Source organism: Carcharodon carcharias, chromosome 7 (assembly GCF_017639515.1).
Source record: "Carcharodon carcharias isolate sCarCar2 chromosome 7, sCarCar2.pri, whole genome shotgun sequence".
NCBI lineage: Eukaryota > Metazoa > Chordata > Chondrichthyes > Lamniformes > Lamnidae > Carcharodon > Carcharodon carcharias.
The window spans coordinates 15,078,910-15,104,236 of NC_054473.1; the positions used below are offsets into that span (position 1 = coordinate 15,078,910).

The window sequence follows — 25,327 nt, forward strand, 5'->3', positions numbered from 1 at the left end:
GAGAAGGCAGATGGGGCCGCAGTTTAGCATCTCATCTGAAAGACAGTGCCTCCGACAGTGCAGCACACCCTCAGTCCTGTGCTAGAGTGTCAGCAGGCGTTTTTGTGCTCGAGCCCTGGCGTGGGACTTGGACGAGAACTTTGTGACTCAGAGGCAGGAACGTTGCCAACTGAGCAGTGGCTGACACAGCCAGAGACTCTTCTTATCTTCATAAGAGGAAAAGGCTTTGCTCAACACTAGCACCAGTGTTAAATGGTCAGTTCAGGCCATGACTTCCACTCACTCGTAGAAAGAAGAAGAGGAAACTTTAACCAATTGGCAGGGAAATCTGGTCACAACATGTCAAGAGAAAGCTGACTACATCCTTAAAGAATTTTTAAAAATTCATTCATGGGATGTGGGCTTCGCTGGCTGGGCCAGCATTTATTGCCCATCCCTAATTGATGGTGGTGAGTTGCCTTCTTGAACGGCTGCAGTCCATGTGGTGTAGGTACACCCACAGTGCTGTTAGGGAGGGAGTTCCAGGATCTTGATCCAGCGACAGTGAAGGAACTACGATATATTTCCAAGTCAGGATAGTGAGTGGTTTGGAGGGGAACTTCCAGGTGATGGTGTTCCCATATATCTGCTGACCTTGTCCTTCTAGATGGTAGCAGTCGTGGGTTTGGAAGTTGCTGTCTAAGGAGTCTTGATGAGTTCCTGCAGTGCACCTTGTCAATGGTACAAACTGCTGCCACTGTGTGTCGGTGGTGGAGGGAGTGAATGTTTGTGGATGTGATGCCAATTAAGTGGGCTGCTTTGTCCTGGATGGAGTCAAGCTTCTTGAGTGTTGTGGGAGCTGCACTCATCCAGGCAAGTGGGGAGTATTCCATCACACTCCTGACTTGTGCCTTGTAGATGGTGGACAGGCTTTGGGGAGACAGGAGATGCTTCCAGGCAAGAAGTCTTTCAAATGAATGTGAACCATCGGAGACAAATTGTTTGGTTAATCTGAAACCACTGTGAGAGATTAGGAGATTTGATGTTCTTCCAGTGCAGCTGGGGCTCACATGCTGATAATTGGAGCCTTTAAGAGCATGGAAAAATGTAGAGAGTTTAACAGAGCTATCAACAGACAGGCAGCGGAGGAGTAGAATCAGACCACAGAGCTGGAAATGCCTCCCACCTTTCGACAGAGAGGGGAATATCCCCTGAAAAGGCTGAAGGTTGCTTGTGTCTGTCCTTCATCTAGAGCAGAGGGATGGTGTTCTTGGGAGAAACTGGGAGTCTTGTGGAAACGTGGGACAGGAACCTCTACCTAATCTCAAATGATATGGGAGAGGATTGCAGCACAAGGGAGTTTTGCCACTAATGACCTAAAGACAAGCTTAAACTTTCAAGAACAAAGAGTAGATTGTAAAATGCAATTTATTTTCTTGTCCTCCTTGCACTCCCCAATATTTCTCCCCTTCATTCCTGAAAGGACTGACATTCTCAGATAGGGTTTTATGTGTGCTTCACCCTCCCCCAACCCCCACCACTCCAATTGTTCAAATCAGACACTGAACAGTGCTTGGGGTCCAATTGCACGGTGGTTCAGCTTTTGGACGAGCAATCCAGAATCTTGGACTAATGATCTGAAACCATGAGTTCAAACCTCACCACAGCAGCTGAGGGAGTTAAATTCAACTGAGCTAATAAATTTGGAATGAAAAGCTAGCGTCAGTAAGGGTGACCGTGAAACTACCAGATTGTTGTAAAATTTAAAAAAAAAAATACACCTGGCTCACTAATGCCCTTTAGGGAGGGAAATCTGCCCTCCTTACCCGGTCTGGCCCACATGTGACTCCAGACCCTACAGCGATGTGGTTAGCCCCTAACTGCCCTTTGAAAGTGTCCCAGCAAGCCGCTTGTTTTCAAGGAGTCAGCTCACCACCACCTTCTCAAGGGCAATTAGGAATGGGCAATAAATGCTGGGGCCCAGCCAGCGACACCCACATCGGAATGAATTTTTTAAAAAAACCTAAACATCTGGGCTGTTTTTGTTAAGAGTGGAGATGGTTATGAGGTGACCTCATTGAAGTGTTTACAGTTATGAAGGGGTAGCACAGGGTAAATGGAGGCGATCGTTTGGCGTGGTTGATGGGGGTTGTATCTGGTGCTAGTCACCGGGACTCAGGCTGGCGGCAGGGCCCAGGCTTGGGCAGCACTGCCCCCCCACCCCCCCCCACCCCCCAACCCCCGCTCTCGTGACTGCCCTCCCACCTCGATGTGTTCATAGACAAGCACGAGGTGGGCGCTTTGCACCAGGGAAAAGCTCTCTAATAGAAAGGGTCATTGGACCAAGAGTTTGAGTCTGTGCGGCCAATTATTTTGACGGCCAAGGTGCACTCTGGGTGATGTAGTCTGCCCTTGGCCGCGCTCTTGTCCCCCAGCGCAGGCGCCGACCCCCTTACAGGAGTCAAGATGGCGGAGGGGCCCATTGAGGCTCGGAGGAGCAGCGGGTTGTAGCAACAGTGAGACCCAGGACAGCTGGAGGGTTAGACAGGCTGAGAGCAAAGCTTATCTTGTCACCTTCACAGCCTTCCAAATCTCCTCCTCAGTGATATTAATCCCCAAGTCTCCCAGGTCCGGGGGGGGGGTGGGTTCAGCGGGTAAATGCCGGATGTGAAGGACAGTAGCGGTACATAGACTGTGTAGTTTTGAACAAACTCAAATAGAAAGTATTTAAAAGTAATTGAAAAGCGGCCTTGAAGGCTCGCCAGGACATTATGAAGAACGAGGAGGCGGCGTTAGGAAGAGAAGACTGAGAAGTAGGGGCTTTTTCACTAAAGCTGCAAAGAGTGAGTGAATGAGTGAGAGTGTGAATGTGTGTGTGAGAGAATGAGTGGCTGAGAGTGACGGAGTATCTACGAGAATGAGTGAGTGCGTATGAGAGAATGAAGGAGTTTGTGTAAGAAAGTGCGTGAGTGTCTGCGAGGCAGTGAGTGAGTCTGTGTTAGAGTGAGTGTGTGTGAGAGAAAGAGTAAACATGTGTAAGTGAATGAGTGTGAAAGTGAATGAGTGTGTATGAGAGTAAGTGTGTGAGAGAGAGTGGGAGTGAGTGACTAAGCATGAGAGAGTGTGAGTGAGTGTGTGTGTGAGTGAGAGTGAGTGTGCTTGCATGTGAGTGTATGTGAGATTGTGAGTGAGCATGTGAGAGTGATTAAATGAGTGTGAGAATGAGTGACTGAGCATAAGAGTGAGCGTGTGAGTGAGTGTGCGTGACAGTGACTGTGAGAGCAGAATTTTATGGCCCCGTTTTGGCAGGGACAGGGCTGTGAAATGCGACGGGCCATTATACCATTGATGACAGAGGGAACGTAAAATCCCACTGTCGTAAAATTCTGCCCCGTGTCTGATAGTGAATGAGTATGTATGTGAGTGGGAGTGAGTGTGTGTGTGAGAGTGAGTGAGTATATATGTGAGTGGGAGTGAGTGTGTGTGTGTGAGTGAGTGAGTATGTATGTGACTGGGAGTGAGTGTGTGTGTGAGTGGGAGTGAGTGTGTGTGTGTGAGAGTTAGTGAGTGTGTATGTGAGTGGGAGTGAGTGTGTGTGTGAGAGTGAGTGAGTGAGTATATATGTGAGTGGGAGTGAGTGTGTGTGTGTGAGTGAGTGAGTGTGTATGTGAGTGGGAGTGAGTGTGTGTGTGAGTGGGAGTGAGTGTGTGTTTGTGAGAGTTAGTGAGTGTGTATGTGAGTGGGAGTGAGTGTGTGTGTGAGAGTGAGTGAGTGTGTATGTGAGTGGGAGTGAGTGTGTGTGAGAGTTAGTGAGTGTGTATGTGAGTGGGAGTGAGTGTGTGTGAGAGTGAGTGAGTGAGTGTGTATGTGAGTGGGAGTGAGTGTGTGTGTGAGAGTTAGTGTGTGAGAGTGACTAAGTGTGTGTGAGTGAGTGTGTGAGTATGTGTGAGTGTGTGAGAGTGAGTGAGAGCGCGTGAATGAGGCGTGAGTGTGTGAGAGGGCAATAATGTGTGAAAGTGAGTGTGTGTGTGTGTGAGAGAGTGTGTGGGTGCATGTGAGTGTGTGTGATTGTATGTGAGGGAGTGAATGTTTGTGAGGATGATTGTGTGTGAAAATGAGTGTGTGTGTGTGTGTGAGAATGAATGTCTGTGAGAGAAAGAGTGTGTGTGCGAGAGATTGAGTGAGTGTGGTTGAGTGAGTCTGTGTGTGTGAGATTGAACGAATGTGTGAGTGAGTTAGTGAGTGTGAGTGAATGTGTGTGAGAGGGAGTGAGTGAATGTATGTGAGTATGTGTGTGTGTGTGTGAGAGAGAGAAAATGAGTGTGTGCAAGAGTGAATGAGTGTGTGTGTGAGAGAGCCAGACACACACATACAGACACACTCCCCTCTCCTCCTCCCCCTCCCTCCCCAAAAACCTATACACATGCTGGGCTGGATAAGGAGGAAAACCTAGGCTGAAAAGCAATCCATTTCTGACCCACACTTTCATATTTCTGCCAAAGCTAGTACAGACTGTTGGCCACCAGAGACAAACACAAAGTCCATGTTAGTTAAACCCAAATCCTTAGCTTAGCCCCGCCCCCTACCCCTTCAGTGGTGACCAGGATTTGGGGACTCACCTGTCTCTCTCTCTCTCTCTAGCTCTGCTTTGTATATGAAAAAGCAAAACAGTTATTTATTAGTTAGCTCTGCTCCTTGGTACGTTTTATTGCTCATGTTTATGAATTATTCATTTTTTATAATGGGCAATTTATTGCTTTGACGTTGTTGTTTATGTCCTGGATAATTCAAAGAAAGGAGCAAGGCTTAGCAATTTGGGGAGTCATAGTTTCCTATTTCTTTCTCCATGGCAATGATTTGGCCAATCGGCAGCCTTTTCCACCGCAGTATAAATTGTTGTGACTGTATGACATTTGGCATTCTTGTGTTTGTCCTGATGAGTGCAAGACGAAAAGCCTCAGCAGCATTTCTGTGTGTTCAGGCATCAGCAGAATAATGGATACCGGGGATTTGAACACTAAGAGCAGAATCGCCCCCTTCCTCCATCGGTGGGGCTGGTGGCAGGTGGGGGCCAAGCAACCTGGCGGGGAGTGAAAAATCAATTTTCCAGTGTCAGGAAATGACGGAGGGAATTTCCAGTCTCGACCATCATTGGGCGGATCACCAGTCCCACCAAAGGCCATCTCGTTGACAGGATTCAAATGACCACACCACCAGAATTGTACCCCCCGCCCCATTCGATCAACTGCCCGGCCAGGGGGCTTTCACACCGGCCCAGACCGGGACCAATGTGGCCTGGAGACATGGAGCAGTTTGGAGACATGGAGCAGTTTGGAGACACGGAGAAGTTTGGAGACATGGAGAAGTTTGGAGACATGGAGCAGTTTGGAGACATGGAGCAGTTTGGAGACATGGAGAAGTTTGGAGACATGGAGAAGTTTGGAGACATGGAGCAGTTTAGAGACATGGAGCAGTTTGGAGACATGGAGCAGTTTGGAGACACGGAGAAGTTTGGAGACATGGAGCAGTTTGGAGACACGGAGAAGTTTGGAGACACGGAGCAGTTTGGAGACACGGAGAAGTTTGGAGACACGGAGCAGTTTGGAGACATGGAGAAGTTTAGAGACATGGAGCAGTTTGGAGACATGGAGAAGTTTGGAGACATGGAGAAGTTTGGAGACACAGAGCAGTTTGGAGACACGGAACAGCAGATTAGTGGCTGGAGCAAGTGGTTGGTGCAGGGCAACCAGTTTTGAGAAGAGAGGGTCATGGTGCACACGGAGGGAACACACACCATCGCTGCTGAAGCATTGACCACTCCCTTGATGTCCAGTTCACTAAATGCTGGATGGGAGGAGGGTCATTGTGCAGGTGGAGCTACAAGTGAGATCAGCTGGACGACCGAATAACCGAAGGGGAATCCCAACATTTATTCCTGACAAGGGAAAGATGTTTAGATGGAATAGGCTGTGAAGGGCAAACGAACAGTATGGGAGGCTGGCAGAGGGTGCGGGTGACTGACGTGACAACCCTACAGGTGAAAATTCGTCATCGTTGTCATCCTCCTCGCTCCTCTACAGGCTGGAGCTGGGGCTGGGCTCAGGATCGGGGTCTGGCCTCACCCTTTTCCTGAAGGCACCTGTAATGGAAAGAGGAGAGAATGGGTGACTGGATGGGCTGCATCCTACATTGCTCCGAGCCTCACCCTCAGGTTTCTCTGTGCAGAGATTAAGCAATGCTTCCTCACTGGATGGCTGGGGGAGGCCAGCCTCACTGTCACCACAGGAACGGTCACTCTCCTCCCCTGTCAGCTCAGCAGCTCGCTCTTCATACTCTGAGAGGGGGCGGAGATTGGGCATGACCCCCTTCCCGTCTTCTCTCTCTCATGCCTGTTGTGCGCTGTCCTCTCCTGTGTAAAGATTGAAGATGGTTTGTGAGCACTTGTGAAGCAGTTGACGTTTGCATGTTGCCAATCTCCACCACCTGCCCATTGGCAACTGTGTGCCATATGAAAGATGCGCTACTGCTAGTCCCCAAGGGTACGTCAGCAGCACCCTCCAGAGCCACAAACTCCAGCAGCTAGAAGGACAAGGGCAACAGAGACATGGCAGCAGCAGCATCATCTGCAGTTACCCTCTACACCAGTCACCTCCCCCTCCTCCCCCAAAATTTGAGCCCTTGGTGTGGCTGGGTCAGCGACCTGCGGTCGCCCCCTATCTGCAAACCACAGGGACTGCAGTGGGGTGATGAGGCAGCACCCCATCATCCTGTGAAGGGAATTTATGCATGGGAAAGTCCCAGTTCCCACTTAGTGAGGTGAGTATGGGGAGTAGAGGGTTCCCTTACCCCGATGGTGCCGGTGAGGTCTTTTTCTGCCCTGTAGGGTGGTCCCCACAAGCATGGAGTTGGCACTCACCCCCCTGGCCTCACATGCAGGGGTGGTGAGACGGGCGGGCCTCCTCCTCCCATCCCTCGGGTCAAGGACCTTCTTCTTACCCTCCGCTGCATTTAAAGGAGTGTCCAGCGAGATGTCACTGCATTACCCTCCGCTGCATTTAAAGTTGTGTCCAGCGAGGCTTCGCTGAATGTGAACAGAGCAGATTGGATTTTTTTTTTGGTGCTGGTTGAACCCTGCCTGCCGGGTCCTTCTCTGAAGTTCAGCGCGCTGTGACTGAATTGCTGCCAGGGTGATAGTTAAATATGGTGCTCCGATGTGATGGCGGGGTAACTTGATTTCCTGCTTGCCCCACCGCACAACTTATCAACTTACCAGCAGCCCGCAATTCGGCATGTTTTCCCATTAGGCTTAGGCCCAGAGCAGACACTTCCGCCCCAAATTCTGCTCACCTATCACCTTTGTCCTCGGTGCTCTGCATTGGTTCCCAGTTTCCCACCATCCCAAATTAAAAACTCTCATTCTTGTATTTAAATCCATTCATGGCTTTGTACCTCCCCTATATCTGTCATCTGCTCCAGCTCCACAAATCTTCTGGCTCCCAAGCTTCCCTTTTCCTGACTCTAAGCGGGTGTCCATCACTGTCCCTCCAGCATTGGTAACAGGGCTTTCAGCCCCCTGGACCCAACAGTCAGAAATCCCCCAACGCCTCCCCTCTCACCGCTCTCTCTCCTCCTTTAAGACCCTCATTAAAACCCACCTCTTTGGCCAAGCCTTTGCGTACCCCATCCTAACACCCCCATCTTTGCCTCAGTGACAACTTTATTTTGATGATGCCTCAATGCAGCTACTTGAGACATTTTCCTATTAAAATTGCTGCAGAAATGCTCGTTGTTGATTCAGTTACAGGCTGGAATTTAATCAAGGAGTTCAGGCAGTTTACATAAAGAATAGTTGATATTGAGAATGAGTTCGAGGTTGGAATCTGATTAATGGGTTCAGACAGTGTATATACTGAATAATGGCTACCCGAGAGTGAGTTACAGGCTGAAATTTAATCGAAGGGTTCAGACAGTTTATATAAAGAACAGTGGATACCTGAGAGTGAGTTACAGGCTGAAATTTAATCGAGGGGTTCAGACAGTTTATATAAAGAACAGTGGATACCTGAGAGTGAGTTACAGGCTGAAATTTAATCGGGGGATTCAGACATTTTGTATAAAGAACAGTAGCTACCTGAGAGTGAGTTACAGGCTGGAATTTAATTGAGGGGTTTGGACAATTTATATAAAGAACTGTGGCTACCTGAGAGTGAGTTGCAGGCTGAAATTTAATCGAGGGGTTCAGGCAGTTTATATAAAGAACTGTGGCTACCTGAGAGTGAGTTACAGGCTGAAATTTAATCGAGGGGTTCGGACAGTTTATATAAAGAGCAATGGATACCTGAGAGTGAGTTACAGGCTGAAATTTAATCGAGAGGTTCGGACAGTTTATATAGAGAACAGTGGATACCTGAGAGTGAGTTACAGGCTGAAATTTAATCGAGGGGTTCAGACAGTTTATATGCAGAATAAAGTATACCTGGGAATGGGTTAAAGATTGGAACCTAATGGAGATGTTCAGATGGTTCTTACACATATAAGGGTATGTACTCTTGGCATTGCCCTAACATAATTGGCACAGTGATAAAGGGCAACCTCTTCTTGCAGCTTTGATTTAAATAAACGTAATTGAGAATAGTGATCCTGATATTTGCACATTTGATCCGTGGGCTGAACTGGTGAGTGCAGTGTTGTTGTGGATGAGACATCGCTGTGGGAATTGCAGGAAAATGCCGATTTAATTTTCTTTATATATCGGAATATTAATAAAGCGCTATTTGACCCTGAGGCCAGAATGTGATGTTACACTTAATCGGCTGCAGCTTTAAAAACATTTCTTTGAAGGAAAAATTGCCAATTTGTTTAATAGAGAAGATTTGATTTTTTGGATCAATTTCAAAGTGTAGGAAATTACACAACCCTTTGCTGCAAGGCAGTGTTAGAAGTGATTCAGGGGCTGCAGTGGGGAAGGAGTCATTTTAAAAGGCAGTACTTCTAGGTCAACCGTAGAAGAAACGACATTCCTGTTACACTATGTCCCAGTATCAGAAAGAGCAAGATTCCTGGTGTTCACTCTCCTGGTTGTCGAAGGAAGTGCTTCCCAGGGATTCCTTTCTTTTGCAACTCCCCGCAAAGAAATAATAATACAGCCAAGACCTCCAATAAACTTGGGCTGTTCCAGAACCTGTGAAAGAAATTAGAGCGACATTTTCAGCATTTCACTACATTCCTGTCATGACAGAAGTTGTTTTGAGCTCCCTCCGGTGGTTTTGTGAGCAATAACAGCACTTGGTTTGGGGCTCGGGGACTTCACCCTAGTTTGTGCTGTTGTTCCTGGGCATCTGGGATGGAGAAGAGGGCGGAGGTGGGAGGCGTTAGGGGGAAACCAGCCAAAGTTGGAGCTCCTGATCACTCTCCCCCATCCCCCACTGGAAAGTTTGCACCTTTGCATATATCAAATCTGAAATTTAATGGACAGTTGTTCAGCAAGGGTATTAAGGAATGTGGAACCAAGGCGAGTATATGGTGTTAAGATACAGATCAGCCATGATTGAACTGAATGGTGGGGCTAGCTAGAGGGGCTGCATGGCCTTCTCCAGTTCCTATGTTTGGGTGTCGGATAAGAAATAGCCTCTGCTGTGGTGCCCTCTGTAGTTCAATAGCCCATAGTTCAAACTTGGGTGAGATGCCGGACGATGGCCATTGCCTGTGGGTCATTCTCCAACATGAGGCAGTGCCTTCGAAAGCAGGCAAACTAACATACGAACATTCAAATTAAGAGCAGGAGTAGGCCACTCAGCCCTTCCAGCTTGCTCCGCCTTTCAATAAGATCATGGCTGATCTGGCTGTAACCTCAACCTTTCATTCCCGCCTACCCCCGGTAACCTCTTGTCCACTTGCGTATCAAACTATCTAGCTCTGCCTTAAAAATATTCAAAGGCTGCAGAGGGAAATACAAAATCAATTTATTTTAGAAGGCTTGGTTTAACTGGTACATTACAACAGAGATCACACTGCCTCTTTCCTCCACATCTCTCCTTTATATCAAGCATCAAACCGCTAATACTTTGTTTGTTTACTTGTTAAATATCTGAACATCCATAGAAGAATACTGCCCTTTAACCTATCCTGGCTGTCCATTATTGTCTATATGATATAAACTGACCAATATTCCTGAGGATCCGCAGGTAATCACTCACCACAGTCATAAACTTTGTTGTCTGGACAGCACCATGGAACATTCTGGACATCGATGCTCATTATGTTCCTGTTTTTATCTGAAAAATAGCATTAAACCAAAGTCCCATCCACCATCTCTTGGGCTGACGTAAGAAAAAAGATCACATTGCACTCTTCGTAAGAAGGTGAGGGGATTTATCCCTAGTATCCCGACCAATATTTATCCCTCAACCCAACATCACTCAAACAAATTATCTGGCTGTTATCATGTTATTGTTTGTGGGATCTCTCTGTGCACAAATAGGCTGCCACATTGCTTGAATTACAATAGCGACTACCCTTCATTGGCGCTAAAGTGCTGTGAAAGGTGCTATAGCATTTATATATAAATGCAAGTCTTTGTTTCATTTCAACCCCAAGATATTCATTGTAAAACAGGGCGTGATTTTCAGACAACCAGGGTCTTGAACAGGGGTTTAGGCAGCAAACTGTGCCTGGGGTACAGATCCAATGGGGAGTGGAACCCCTTTGCTATCTGGTCGAACAGGCTGTAGCAGGCCTGGATACAGCATTCTGCAGCCACCACAGCCTAAGCCAAATCTACCTTCATCTGCCCCGATTCTGGTGCCAGCAGAGATGACTCAGCTTCCTCCCTCAGTCCCAGGAATACTGCTGCTCCCATTCTGACTCCAAGGAATGACTCTGCCCTCAGGTTTCAGCCAGGTTTGGAATTTATTCTGAGCCCTTCCATTTCTGCTTCAGCCAGGCAAGCGTTTCCCAGTCCAGCTCCCAGTTCTTTGCCCTGTGCTACATTTTTCCCATGAATGATCTGTTCCCCTCTACATGCCCCATTCCCTTTCAAATACCTCCCTTCAATTGTGCCATATGTGCAATGGCATGGATAATAAACCATTAACTTAAAAGCTTATTTTTTAAAAAAATATATCTTCAAGGAGAAGTGCTGGGGCCTTGCAGCATCTTTATGACAATCTGAAGATGGAGGTAGAAGCATAAGAAAAGCTTTAGACTGGACCTCCCATAGGTCAGGTGGATCTGAGGATCTGAGTTAAAGGTCCACGCCAAAGATATAATCCATGCTGACACTTCAGCGCAATACGGAGGGAGTACTACACTGTCAGAATTGCTGCCTTTCAGATGAGACCTGTTTTTATTCATTCATGGGATGTGGACGTCGCGGCTAGGCCAGTATTTATTGCCCAACCCTTATTGCCCTTGAGAAGGTGGTGGTGAGCTGCCTTCTTGAACCGCTGTAGCCCCTGTGATGTAGGTACACCCACAGTGCTGTTAGGAAGGGAGTCCCAGGATTTTGACCCAGCGACAGTGAAGGGACAGCGATATATTTCCAAGTCAGGATGGTGAGTGACTTGGAGGGGAACTATCAGGTGGTGGTGCTCCCATCTATCTGCTGCCTTTGTCCTTCTAGATGGCAGTGGTCATTGGAAGGTGCTGTCTAAGGAGACTTGGTCAATTCCTGCTGTGCATCTTGTAGATGGTACACACTGCTGCTACTGTGCATCGGTGGTGGAGTGAGTGAATGTCTGTGGATCGGATGCCAATCAAGCGGGCTGCTTTGTCCTGGATGGTGTCAAACTTCTTTGTGTTCTTCATCGAACAGTCTGCTCTCTCAACATCACAGTAAAGACCCACTGGCACTGTTTCAAAGAGCAGAGAAGTTCTCCCTGGTGTCTTAAATAATAAAATATCCATTAACAAGCTTCATCAAAAGAGATTGCCGGGACATTAACTCCTTGCTGTTTGTGGGAGCTTGCTGTACGCAAATGGGATTCCACATTTCCCTACATTACAACAGTGACCACAAAAAACTCTTGTGTTTATTGAACGAAGCTTGCTGATTCCCGCTTGCTACTCCACACTTGATGCATTGTTTGCTCAGCACTCACTGAATTTTTTAATCGTTCCCTACACATGTTGCTCACCCATCACCCCTGACCTTGCCAGCCTCTCGTGGTGCTCCCTTATCCCCACCACATCTAATTTAAAACCCTCATCCTCTCTTACAAGTAAGGCCACCAACTCTGGTTGGACAGGTTCTTGGAGGTTTCATCACATGACCTCCTGCCCCCAAATGCCCTGCCCTCACACTCTTGCCATTGGTCACCTGACATATCCATCCTCATGGTGTCCTGCCTGCCTGCTCCTCTTCATTTGGTTGGATTCTTGACTGTCAATCAAACAGCCTTCTTTCCCGTGTCAGGTTTTTTTTTAGAATTAATAAACAGAATTGTTCAAAAGAAATTTACATCCATCGTTTACCTCCTGGGTTTTTGATCTCTGCAGTGTCCGAGAGGTCAGTCTTTAATTCCTGTGCATTCCAGAGTAATCCTGGAAGGTTGGCAACAATATATATACCAGCCCTTCCCTGCCTTGCCTTTTGCAGCCCCTGTCAGCTGTACCTCCCAACTCTTGCCTTCAGTCCTCCAACTCTCCTGAGCATCTCTCTGCAACTTTGCTCCTCAATTTGTGGCAGGGCCCTTAGTTATCTCGAAACACTTCTCTGAAAGCCCTTCCCTAAAGCCCTCTATCTGTCTACATGCAAATGCCTCCTCGAAACCTGCCTATAGCACTAGGTTATCTATCCTCCTTTATTTTTTCACTACTGTTTTGTGCCTTTTTGACCTCCTTTAAGCACCTTTACGATGTTTACTATGATAATCCTGGCTGTATCAGGTGCTGTGGGTAAATCTCACTCCAAGATACCAGAGCATAAAATCTAGGTTGACACTCAGAGTCGTAGTAAGGGAATGCTGCACTGTGGGCAATGAGACATTACACTGAGGCCCCTTCTTGCCCTCTTAGATGGATGTAGAGATCCCATGGCACTATTCAAAGAAGAGCAGGAGAATTCTCCCCGGTGTCCTGGCCAACATTTATCCCTCAATCAATATCACAAAATCAGTTGATCCAGTCATCTGTTTGTGGGAGCTTGCTGTGCACAAATTGGCAGCTGTGTTTCTCTACATTCTAACACTGACTACACTTGAAAAGTATTCAGTTGACTGTAAAGCACTTTGGAAGGGCCTGAGGTCGTGGAAGTCGCTATATAAATGCAGATTCTTTCTTAAAGCTGCTGAAGGAAGTAGTTGTAGATCCAATATGAAGTGCATTACCATGCATGAAATCTTCTTTTAGAATGATGTAAAGATCCCGTGGCACTATTCAAAGAAGGGCAGGAGAATTCTCCCCGGTAGGAGGACATTTCTCCGTAAAAAATGAAGCCGGATTTTAAGATTACGATAGAAAGGTTTTAAGATTGTGAGATCTAATGGCCGCACTCTGGAAAGCTTGACATCCCACAGCGCGTGAGATGCTGATGGAGTTTTTACAGCAAGTCATATCGAATCAATCTGAAGCAACAACGAGTGATGGGTGGAGAGTTGGGCGGGTGCGGGTAAGGTGGAGGTGTGAAGAATTGTTTTAGCCAGTGAGTTGTCAATTCTGGAATGCGCTGCCTGAAATGGTAGTAGAAGCAGGTTTAATGATAACTTTCAAAGGGGAGTTGGATAGATACTTAAACAGGAAATTCTATTGGGGAAGATCAGCGGGAGTGGAACTTATTGGATATCTCTTCAAGAGCCACCATTGGCATAATTACCCAAATAGCCTCTTTCTGTATCATATGATCCCACAGGAGTTGGGGGGGGGGGGAGAAATTTTAACCTAACTTGCCCATTGTAAAGCTGATGGGGTTGGGTGGAATGCTGGAAAACTCTGTGCTGTATTACTCTTTAATAGCTTCAGTGGAGGACAAATTGGGACAAATCTGCATTCACCAGATCCCCTCAGCTTCCCGACAGTGGGGGAGGGGGCTGGGGTTGTGGGAATGAAGTTATAATTGCCCCCAATATGATTCTGTGAAGTGGAAAATTTCCTATTAGATGGCAAAACCCCATTAAATATTGAATGGCCTGGAACATTTTGTTAGAGAGTTCGCTCAGGGAGATCACGAACATAGACTCAAACATCTACTGGCTGTCGGATTGCCCCACACCCAATACCTGTGGAGGCCGAGGACAGCTAGGAAAGACAGGGTTTGCATTTATATAGCGCCTTTCATAATGTCAGGACATCCCAAAGTACTTTACAGTCAATGAAGTACCTTCTGAAGCGTAATCAGCATTGTAGGGAAAGATGGCAACCAATTTGTGCACAGCAAGCTCCCACTAATTGCAGTGACATAAATGACCAGGTACTCAGTTTTAGTGATGCCGACTGAAGAATAATTATCGTCTGGGGTACCTGGGAGAACGCCTCTGCTTTTCTTTGAATGGGGTACCTTACATCCAACTGAGAGGGGTGATAGAACCTTCCTTTGTAACCACGCATAAAAAGGATTCTGCACCTAAACCACATGCCCAAACCCTGGAGCGGGCTTTGAATCGACCACCTTTTGACTCAGCGCCAAGAGTCCCCGGGGCTGAATCCTTGGCAGGATACCATCACAGCAAAGACCACATGCAGTCTCCATTCTCCTCCCACCCTCAGGCAGTATATATACTATAATCAGAACTCCATCAGTGGGTGAATCTTGTTGGGTTGGAACCCGCCATGTTAATGGCTTCGAATCAATTAAAATTTCCTGAACTCCTCCAGAGTTTAGAGGTGAATTTACAATCGAATTTCAGCATCAGGGCAGAATCACTGCCGCTTCACACTGAGACTGGGCTTTGTAGATCAAATGGACCTTAAACAGGAGCAAGCATGAATCACAGTATCCTTAAAGTGCAGACGGGGGGCCATTCAGCCCATTGAGTCTGCACTGGCTCTCTGAAAGCACATTCCACCTGGTCCCACTCGCCCTGCCTTACCCTCCTCGCCTTGCACATTCTCTCTATTCAGGTAGCAATTCTCTCTTGAACACCTCGATGGAACCTGCCTCCACCACCCTTTCAGGAAGTGCGTTCCAGGCTCCCGGCCACCCTATCTGGGTGAAAAATCTTTTCCTCACATCACATTTAGGTGACTTGTCCAATCCAACATTTTTTTGCACCGAAGAATTATTGGATGTGCCACCGACATTCCCGCTTGACAACAAACGCTTCTTTGGTTTCTGTTCGGCACGGTCATGACGCCCAGACCTCAATGCTCAACGGGAACACATTGACCACGCTCATGTGTGTAGGTTCTGTGCGCTGGCTCGGTCACAGTGTGAATGATTTTCGAGCACTCGCTCTTGCTTATGTTAAGCTATTCCTCAAACCAAATTCCAACCTTTGTTCCCCATAATATCGTTGGTTGAGAGATTTGGACTGAATTAGATCAGAATTAGAATTGGATGAATCTGAATCATCTCTCAGTTAAGTAGTGTTTCTGGAGTTGGGGGTGGGGGGTGTTAAATTAGCCTAAACACACAAACGGGAGGAGGGTGTCCCAGCTTCTGGCTCGGCTGTGTTAGGAACTGGCTCCCTTCCCACGCGTTTGGAGCGTGTGGGGAGGCGTAACCTCGGGTGTTGGGATTGGGAGGGGCACCGTGGATATAAAAACCCATCGGAGACCGCCTCACCTCGGCAGCTCCATCTCAAAAGTCTGTGATCGCCAGCGCTGCTTTGTAGCCGTCTGAACCCCGGAATTCGGGGCGGAGGTGACCTCTCCGCCGCTGCTTCTCTCTCTCTCTCTCTCTCTCTAAATTCGCCACCTGCCAGGAAAGCTGGACTGTCAGATCGGATTTGATCGTTTTAAAAAAAAACGAAGCAAGTCTTGATAAATAACCAACTCCAGAAAAAAAAAAAGAAAAGGTGTCATTTTGGAACTCTTAAATTTGACTTTTTTTTTAATAAAATGAGGGGTTTCATGTCTCTGATACAAACTCTCGGCACTTTGCTTCTCTTTGCTGAGCTACAAGATGTGAACGCTAAAATGAATATTCCCAGACTCCGGCTACCCTACAAAGGTAGGTGACTATTCAACTTTGGATATATATATATATATATATATAAAGCATTAAAAAAAAACACCAAGGAATTCACTATGATTTTAGACCAGAGATTTGTTGTTATGCCCTGGTAACGGTTGTTCTGGAGTTTTAAAGAAACCTGGGACTTGTTCTGCAGTGATTTTATTAGTCAGGGTTATGGTGTGCCAAATTTTCTACCGCGTTCGAATGGTTTGATCACTTTTAGATGAAGGGAATTGACGTGAACGTGATTAACTGGATGGATATCGGATCATTTGGATGTCTGGTACCTTTGAGTGATTGGTGAATGTGTGCGGTTGAGCAGAATTGCAAGTTTTTTTAAAAAAATTGAGCCCTTGTTTATAAAAATAGATTTTATTTTCCCACACGGGATCCGTTCTCTTTGCAAATGTAGTTAGCTTAAAGAACTGTCGCCCTCACATTTTTCATTACATGATGCCTGCTTGATGATTGCCAGGTCTCTGATGCCACCAGCGCAAGTGCATGGGAGGTTAAATCATTCACTCCTGAAGGTGTGTGTGTGTGTCTCTCAGGGTTTGATGGTACTGGGAGTGTATTGAAGATTAAACAACACCACCCAAAAAAAAAATGTCAATTGCTGGTAAATTTGAACTGAAAGATAGTGCCAGGAATACCCAGTGGGTGGGTTTGTATCTGAAAGGGGAAACACCCAATTAAAACCTCCAGTGAGAAAATTGGGTTGACTCTCTCCCTCTGCGGTAGAGGGGAGAGGAAGGGAGGAGAGATAGACATCCCCAACCTCTCTCTCTCTCTCTTTCTCTTTCTCTCAGCTGGCAACATCTGGATCTCATTAGCCCAGTTGCTGATCCCTGAGGAGCTTCCCACCTGAATTCTGCAGAAGGGTCCTACCTCAGATATTAACTTGTCTTTTACCATTCTCCTTCAGTGTGCTGTATATTTCTACCATTCTCTGCTCTTGAGTTATATTTTCTGTGGTGGGTCAGTGAGCACAATGTTGAGCATTACCATGGGACTGCAGCATTTCTTGTTTAAATTGCATCTATTTATTATACAGCGACAGTTTGTTCACATGTTATATGCTGAATGCACTGTCTGACAAAGTGGTGGAAGCTGAGTCAATAGTAATTTTCAGAAGAGAATATATAAACACTTGAAAGGATATTTTTCACAGGATAGCTGCAAAGAGCTGGCTCTGATGCTGTACTATTCAAAGGTTTTATCATTTTCACCAGGCTCCTAGAGTCCAGGGACTGTTAAGATTGCTGAACGTTCACTGGAGTGTAGCCAGATTTGCCCATTTTAATTTGTGTTACATTGTGCCTGTGCTAGCTGGGCAACATGAGGAGGCTTGGCAGACATTTGAGTAAATTCAGCGAGACATTAATTGACTTGTAGCCAGATTTGCTCATTCTAATTTGTGTTATTCTTAGCTGTATGACAAATCTTGGCTGAGGTCCGCTTCTGTCAGATGCAAGAACATAGTAATTGTTAGATGGCGAAAAACCAAAGTCTATCTATTTCATCTTCTACCTCCTTGCTAATTGCATGATCCACTGTAAATAGAGTTGTTGAGTAACCCTAGCAAACAATCTCTTATTAATTAATCAATAACAAATTACAACATTGTCTCACATTACAGCAGTCATTAAATTTCAAAACGACATCATTGGCTACATAGAGCTTCGGAATGTCCTAAGATCCTGAATGATGCTATGTAAAAGTTTTCTTTGCACTACAGCTCCAGAAATGACTCAAGGTTTCCAGTGGTGTACAGCTTTGGGAAGAATAGGTGCAAAATTGCCTCTTTCCTTCCATATCTCAAGCTCCTTGTATACTGTCTCCCGAAATGATATTCTCAAATTTGCGTTTGAGTGAATCAATACTAAATGCTTCTATGTCTGTCTGGGGAGTTTATTCCACCAGTGGCTTTAATTCTGTTAAATGAAGACAATCATTTATTCAGTGCCATTATCAAATCTGCCATAATGGTCCCAAAGCACTTTATGTGCAGTGAATTATTTTGAAGGGGATTTCTGAACAAACACCGCAGCCAACTTGGAAGATCTTTGAATTGTTCTGTGGGATCTTTCACATCCACTTGAAAGGGCAGAATTTAATATCCCCTCCAAATGACTGCACCTCCCACAGTGAAGCCCCTCAGTACACGGAAAGTACTCAGGCTTCTGGAACGAGACGAGCCAGGGTAGATGTACTAATCATCACAGACGGGCCTCAGGGAGGAGAAACAGACACAAAACAGTAGTGGAAAAGAAGAGGGAAGGAGGTAACACAAAACGCTGCTTTAAAGATGAGAAAGCATTTAAATTTGAGATAGGGGTGTGGGGAGGGTCTGTTAGGGAAGAGTGTCAAGCCAACTGCATGCCCTGCCACAATCGAGGAGCAAAGGTAAGGAGAGGTGGATAGGAGGCCAGAGTTGGAGGACTTAAGGGCAAGAGTTGGAAGGTATGGCTGGGAATTGGTGGAGGGGCTGGTATATGGGGTTGCCAACCCTCCAGGATTACCCTGGAGTGCCCAGGAATTAAAGACAGATCTCTCGGACACTGCAAAGATCAAAAGCCCAGGAGATAAACAATAGGAGAATAATAAAGAAAAACCAAATTTCCTTTGATCACTTTTTTGTTTATTAATTATAACAAAATATTGCACATGGGAGAGAAAGCTGTTGAACTGACAGTCAAGTATTCAATCAAATGGAGAGTCTATTCACCTTCTGATTGGGGTAGGCAGGCAGGGAATCATGAGGTTGGATATGTCAAGTGACCAATGGCAGGAGTGTTGGGGTGGGGCACCTGGAGGCAGGAGGTCATGTGATGAATGCCCAGAAATATGTCGAATTGGCAAAGTCCCTTGGTATTTAACCCCTGTTAAAATCTATGGCTGTCACTGGAGTATTGTTTCATAGACACTGCTAGCCCTGGGATTGAGTAGGGATTAATATGAAGGGCGGGGGGAGGGTTAAATGGTATGGCCGGGGGTGGGGGGTGGGGGGGGTGTAAATACTATCCCTCTTATAAAATCCACACTGTAGATGCTGCCATGTCGATTAAAGTTTGAATCTCTCCTCCTCCCAATGGCTACTTTTTGAAAAGCCAGCCCAGAACCTGAAACTGCAGCATCTTCCTTCAGCCGCTTTATTAGCCCAATAAAGAAGCCTCCTACAAACAACCACAACCAACCCCCCCCACCCCCCCACAACCACCACCACCACTCCCACCCCCCCCACCCCCGGCAGCCTTTTCCTTTCAGTTTCTGCATCAAGACTGAGAGCGATGTCCATTTCCGTCTCCACCCTCCCCTCCCCCACCACCAGCCCCCTCCCCCCAACAGAAACTTATCAATGTAACACTGGGGAGAAAGAAAGTAGATGGGCTTCAAAACCTACTGATCACCTATTAGGAGACGATTGCGCTCTGACAGGATCCTGTCGACCTATGTTTCACCCAGCTGAAGGGCATGGGTGTGGACTTTTGAAGCAAAGCCCTTGTAAAATGGGAATATTTGTCAGATAATTCTATTTAAATAAAATCCAGCTATCCAGGACCCATTAACTGGAACAAGCAACATTATACATATGTGTGCATGCGTGTGTGCATGTGCATGCACCTTTTGATATTTACGAGTATAAAGTGCCTTCAGCCCATATTCTTCTACCTTTAATCATTACTTTGGACAAGAGGTTGCCTCCCTGTGGACCACGGTGCAAAATGCGATCCCTCACAAGCTTATAAGCTCTTCCTGTAATGGTCTACCATTGAAGTGAAGTTTGCAACTCCCTGTAGATGGCATAATGACTTCCACAGATGAGATGATAGAATTGATTCTGCAGATGTAGTGGGCAGGACTGTCCTACAACACTCACGGGACTCCGATCCTGTAACATTCGGGTTTGTCGTGAGTACATTGCAGCAAAAGCTGATGGAAACATTAGCAATTTTTTGCATTGATGCCAAGTGTGTATAATTGTGACTGGCAAGGGAATAAGGAACAAAGGGAGAGAAATCCCTTGCCAGAATTCATTTGGAGTTCTGGGGCCAATGTTTTGTCTCAAAGTGGAGGTGCGAATCGGGTTGCCAAACACAAGTTGTATTTTTTCGCTGGGAAAAAATGTTTTCTTCTTTCCTGAGCCATGCCATTTTTCATGTGGCCCATTTGCAGGTTGGGAAGGTGTGCACATCTCCTCCAGGTCAGGGTCCCCATTTTGAGGACCACAGGAAAATTGCATTTCCTCCCACACACAATTTTCATGTGCTATATACATTTTGGGAGCCTTGGCAAAATGTACCTCCTGCCCTGCAAAGGTAGGATGACCCTTACATTGACTACTATTGTTTAAGTGTTGTCATACATTGCAGGGCTTTTTCCACTGAATAAAGTGCCATAATGCATTAAAATGTTTTTAAAAATGCCCGTTAGCCTCTGTTGTCATGTTTTGTGCTGTGATTTAAATTGGCTTACAGATCTGGCTGTTGAAAAACCCTGCTTCTGAAAGTTGAAATTGATTGAAAGGCACTTTGCTTTGAAATGGAAACAGGACAGACACTATTCTGTTCTGTTAGTTTCGGGCAATGTGAATATAAATATTTGTTATGACAACTGTAATCATTCTGAATACTTGACTGGGTTTCAAAAGCCGTTGATGGCTTCAGCTCAGCAGGTGGTCTATTGATCCAAGAATGAGTGACACTTTTAAGAAGCTGGGGTAACAGAATATGCCTTTGTATTAGTTTTGTCTTTATATGCAAACCAAATAGGCACTTAAAAGATTACTTTGTTTCTGTACACTGGAGTAGTTTCTCCACCACCCCCCCCCCCCGCCCTCTGCCCAGTATCAATGATAGTGGGTTTGACTTTAAAATAATTCTCGTTGTTATTGCATTCCTCCTGAGACTGTACATAGTGGAGACTAGGTGAGTGATTATGGAGCTCACATGTGGGGCATGGAGGTGGCATATGTGACCTGAGGGAGTATGGTGGCATGGGGGTGGGTGGGGGGGGGCAATGGGATATGAGGTTGCATGAGTGATCTGAGGGGTTATGGGTTGGCATGGGGGGTGGGTCAGCAACCTGAAGGGGCATGGGGTAACATGGTGGGGTGAGTAAGGAGATGAGGTTTGTGGGGCCTTTAAGCATCTTTGGGAACTGGGCTGCTGTGTTGGAGAACCGAGGCGTGCCTTCTCACACCCAAACTCCTCACGCACTCTATTGCAGCTCACAAAAGGCATTGCAAGCCCCACCCCCCGTGTGAAAAGACCTAAGTCCTGGGCAATGTCAGACATGGGTCCGGTGTGCACGTCACAAGGTGAAAAAGTGCACAGATTGGGTTTCCCTGAGCCCATGAGAGAATCCGACCCTTGCCCTCCAGTTCAGGTGGTCCCTTTTTTTTTGCATAACACCCCCATTCTCGTAAATGCTGCCTCTTGCTGGGTTAGAGTCCTACTGCCTCTGGGCAGACTCCAAGGCCTAACACACTCTTTACAAGAAAGCCATCCATTTACATGAGGATTTTCAGTGGACACACTTTGCTGTTGTTTTTTTAGGGCCCTTGGTAGACATAAATTGTTGTTGAGCCAGTGACAGTGGGTGTTGGCACACAGTGCCTTGTGGAGGGGGCAGAGAGGAGGTGGTCAGCCATGGCTGTTCATTGTTCACCCTACCAGACACACTAACTTTCCAGTTGGCAGCTGCCAGAAGGAGCAGCATCCCATTTCCCTCTTCCACCCCTAGTCTGCATGACACCACAGTGGAGAAGGTGTTCATATGGAGGGGACAGAATTCCATAACCAGAAAATATTGTTGATGATGCAACAGCTGGTGACTTATATGAAATTGATAAAGTGATCCAATTCTTCACTAAATCAGGCAGTCATGTTACTGTCTGTATCACACACTGATCACAGCCACAAAGCGATATACCACAGGCTCCAATAACACATTCATGGTTCACTGACTCTCATAACAAACTGATATATCACAGTCTTCAATAACACCCTGATGGATCACAATCCACAGTAATTACTGGTGGGCCACTGATTGTTATTAGACCCATTGTAGCTCACAGAGAGCCCATGTGGGTGCTCTGCATTAGCACCACTTCAATATAATATACATTTTATGGATATCTTTTAGGGTGTGTGTCTGTGTGTGTGTCTGTGTAAATTTGACACAGCATTCTCTTTAAGACGTTCTTGAACGTAAATCTGTCAGCACCATGGTTTTTGAGGTAACACAATATACATTCTTTTATAACATCCACAATATTGGTGTGACCATTTAATAGACGAACTCTATGGCCCATGTAACATACTCCAGTTACACTCCTGTGACCCCCCTCATATCTGTGGTGTAACATGCATTTTTATGGATCCGTCAATAAAAGCCATCTAAAATATTTTCTGATGAGTTCCTTACTGAGGAGTTCTCTGTGATTGCAGGATGTGTGACACAATGCAAAGCGATTGTGGCTCTCTCGAGTGTTGTTCTAATATTTTATGGGTTTTAGGGTTTGCAAAAATCGGCATAGAACAACAAAAGGACAACAGCTGGATTAATTATTGTTGTTTTCAGCAAATCGGCCTCCCTTTATAATCACCATCCTGAGACTAGCTCCTCCAATCTTGGTCTAAACAGTTACATAATTGCAGCAGTGAAGCAGGACTTATTAGTGTTGTTATATCCTGTACTGAAGCAATGTCAGACTGCATCTTCTGGGGAGACATTTCTCTCCAGTGTCTGGTCTGGCTCTGCTTCTTTTGCAGTCAGCTGTGGTTCATTTGGTGAACTCTCACCTCTCAGCCCACAGGTTGTGGGTTCAGGTCCCACTCTAGGACTCAAGCCCAAAATTGAGGTTTAAAAAGATTCCAGTGCACTAGTGAGGGAGTGCTGCACTGGCGCAAGTGTCATCTTTCCCATGTGACGTTAAGTCCTCTCAGGTGGAAGTGAAAGATCCCAGGCTGCTATTTCAAAAAACATCAAAAGAGCTCTCCTCTCTGTCCCTAGCCAAACTCAACTTAAAAACAGCAGATTATCAGATCATTTATCTCTGTTTGTGGGAGCTTGATGTGCACAAATTGGCTGCCATGTTTCCTACATTACAACATTTCGAAAGTATCTGATTGGTTGTAAAGTGCTTTGGGGGTGTCCTGAAATTGTGAAAAATTTTCTATCAATGCAAGTCTGTCAACATGCCAGGACCAAAAACTGAACTGCACTAGCCATATAAATACTGTGGCTACAGGAGCAGGTCAGAGGTTAGAAATCCTGTGGCAATTAACTCATCTCCTGACTCCCCAAAGCCTGTCCACCGTCTACAAGGCACAAGTCAGGAGTGTGATGGAATACTCCCCACTTGCCTGGATGAGTGCAGCTCCAACCACACTCAAGAAGCTTGGCACCATCCAGGACAAAGCAACCCGCTTGATTAGCAACCCATCCACAAACATTCACTTCCTCGACCACCAACGCACAGTAGCAGCAGTGTGTACCGTCTACAAGGTGCACTGCAGGAACTCACCAAGGCTCCTTAGACAGCACCTTCCAAACCCACGACCTCTGCCGTCCAGAAGGACAAGGGCAGCAGACACATAGGAACACCACCACCTGGAAGTTCCCCTCCAAGCTACTCACCATCCTGACTTGGAAATATATCGGCCGTTCCTTCACTGTCGCTGGGTCAAAATCCTGGAACTCCCTCTCTAACAGCACTGTGGGTGTACCTACAGCACATGGACAGCAGCGGTTCAAGAAGGCAGCTCACCACCACCTTCTCAAGGGCAATTAGGGATGGGCAATAACTGGTGGCCCAGCCAGTGACGTCCGCATCCTGCGAATGAATTTTAAAAAGGGTTTAATCTTTGTACTGGCATTGCTGCAAAATGGAAGGTGCAGCAAGGCATATTTGGTAGTATAACTGCAGCCTTTCCCTTGTACTTTCCAACCGTTCACCAGGGAGTGGCTATTTCTCAAACAAAAATAACCATAAGAGAAGCTTCAGCCTTCTCTGACTTGACCAGCAGTTTCCCAACATTCCCCAGGTGTGAGCAAAGAGGTGGCATCATACAACAACAACTTGCATTTACAGAGCTCGTAAACAGGGTCAAAACACTCCCGGGCACCGGTCACAGGGTAGCACTCAGGGTATGAAAGATAGGCAGCATTTAGCTGGCATTGAAGGGACATTGGTAATGGACAGAGTGTAACCGTCTGTGCTCCTGCTGATGGCACTACCAGTTAGATCCAGAAAATAATGACAACATGAACTAGACCATTGGGGGTATTTTCTGGGGGTGAGATGGATCTGCATAGTGAATGGCGGGTTTTCTTTTCCAAATCGTGACTGGCAAAGCCCAATTTCACCCTCTTCTCCCCTCTGCCCCTTCCCACCGTGTGTTGGAAAAGTCCAGGAAAACACCTGCTCACAGCTTTCATTAAGACACGGTGGAGCAGGAAATGTAGCAGAATTTTACACTCAGTTTAAGTCTCTAAAGGGATTTGTACATCTGTGCACAAGGATATCGTCCAACAAGCATTCACGGCACAAATTCAATGCTTGACAAAATCTGTAGTTACACTTAATCATGTTGAAAGTGGGGATAGGGGAAAACGTTCCCACGTAGCAACAGATTAGACAGATATGGTTCAATATGTGTTTGGTGCTGAATTAGCTCAATACAGCTGGGATTATGGAGAGCAGGGAAACAAACGCAGTTAGGTTGTCAACCTTGATCTCCAACCAACAACACCTATATGTAAGTGTGAGAATGTTGATTATGACAAGGATGAGGTGTGATGCTCTTCGCAGCTCACAGGTCAAGAATGGCCACTGTTGAGATACTGAGGCCCACCGGCAGCCAAGGAGCTTAACCCCAGCAAACATTAACTTCAGGACAGAGGGAACACAGGAGCAATAGGCCGTTCAGCCCTCTGGGTCTGCTTCTCCATTCAGTTATTCCATTCATGGCTGACCTGTTCCCCAACTCCATCTACCTGCCTTAGCTGCCATACTCATTTGTCGGGATGATGTTGGTTACAGAACGCATCTGTTAAAGAAGCCTTCATAGTCTTCTGTATGTTAACAGCAAGTCTTTATTAACTATTTGTAACTATATACATCAGCAGTAAATGGCACAGGCAAGGAGCTATCTCTAGGTCTAGGTCTTAACATGTCTTTGCTCAAAGCACTTAGGTCTGGGTCATGTGCCTTCTTACATCACCGTGTGG

At 46.2% G+C, this 25,327-nt stretch overlaps 1 protein-coding gene across 2 annotated transcripts in view; it reads left to right on the forward strand.

Moving 5' to 3' along the window:
* Window positions 1-15,729: 15,729 nt before the first annotated feature.
* sema3bl (sema domain, immunoglobulin domain (Ig), short basic domain, secreted, (semaphorin) 3bl) overlaps window positions 15,730-25,327 on the forward strand; it is a 153,172-nt gene continuing 143,574 nt past the window's right edge. Inside the window, exon 1 of one of the 2 annotated variants that reach the window (XM_041192366.1) lies at window positions 15,730-16,084. In XM_041192366.1, the coding sequence (XP_041048300.1) occupies window positions 15,973-16,084 (112 nt within the window). In that variant the 5' untranslated portion in view covers window positions 15,730-15,972. Of the gene's footprint in view, window positions 16,085-20,372; window positions 20,410-25,327 lie in introns of those variants that run through there. The other variant, XM_041192367.1, reaches the window with a different exon arrangement.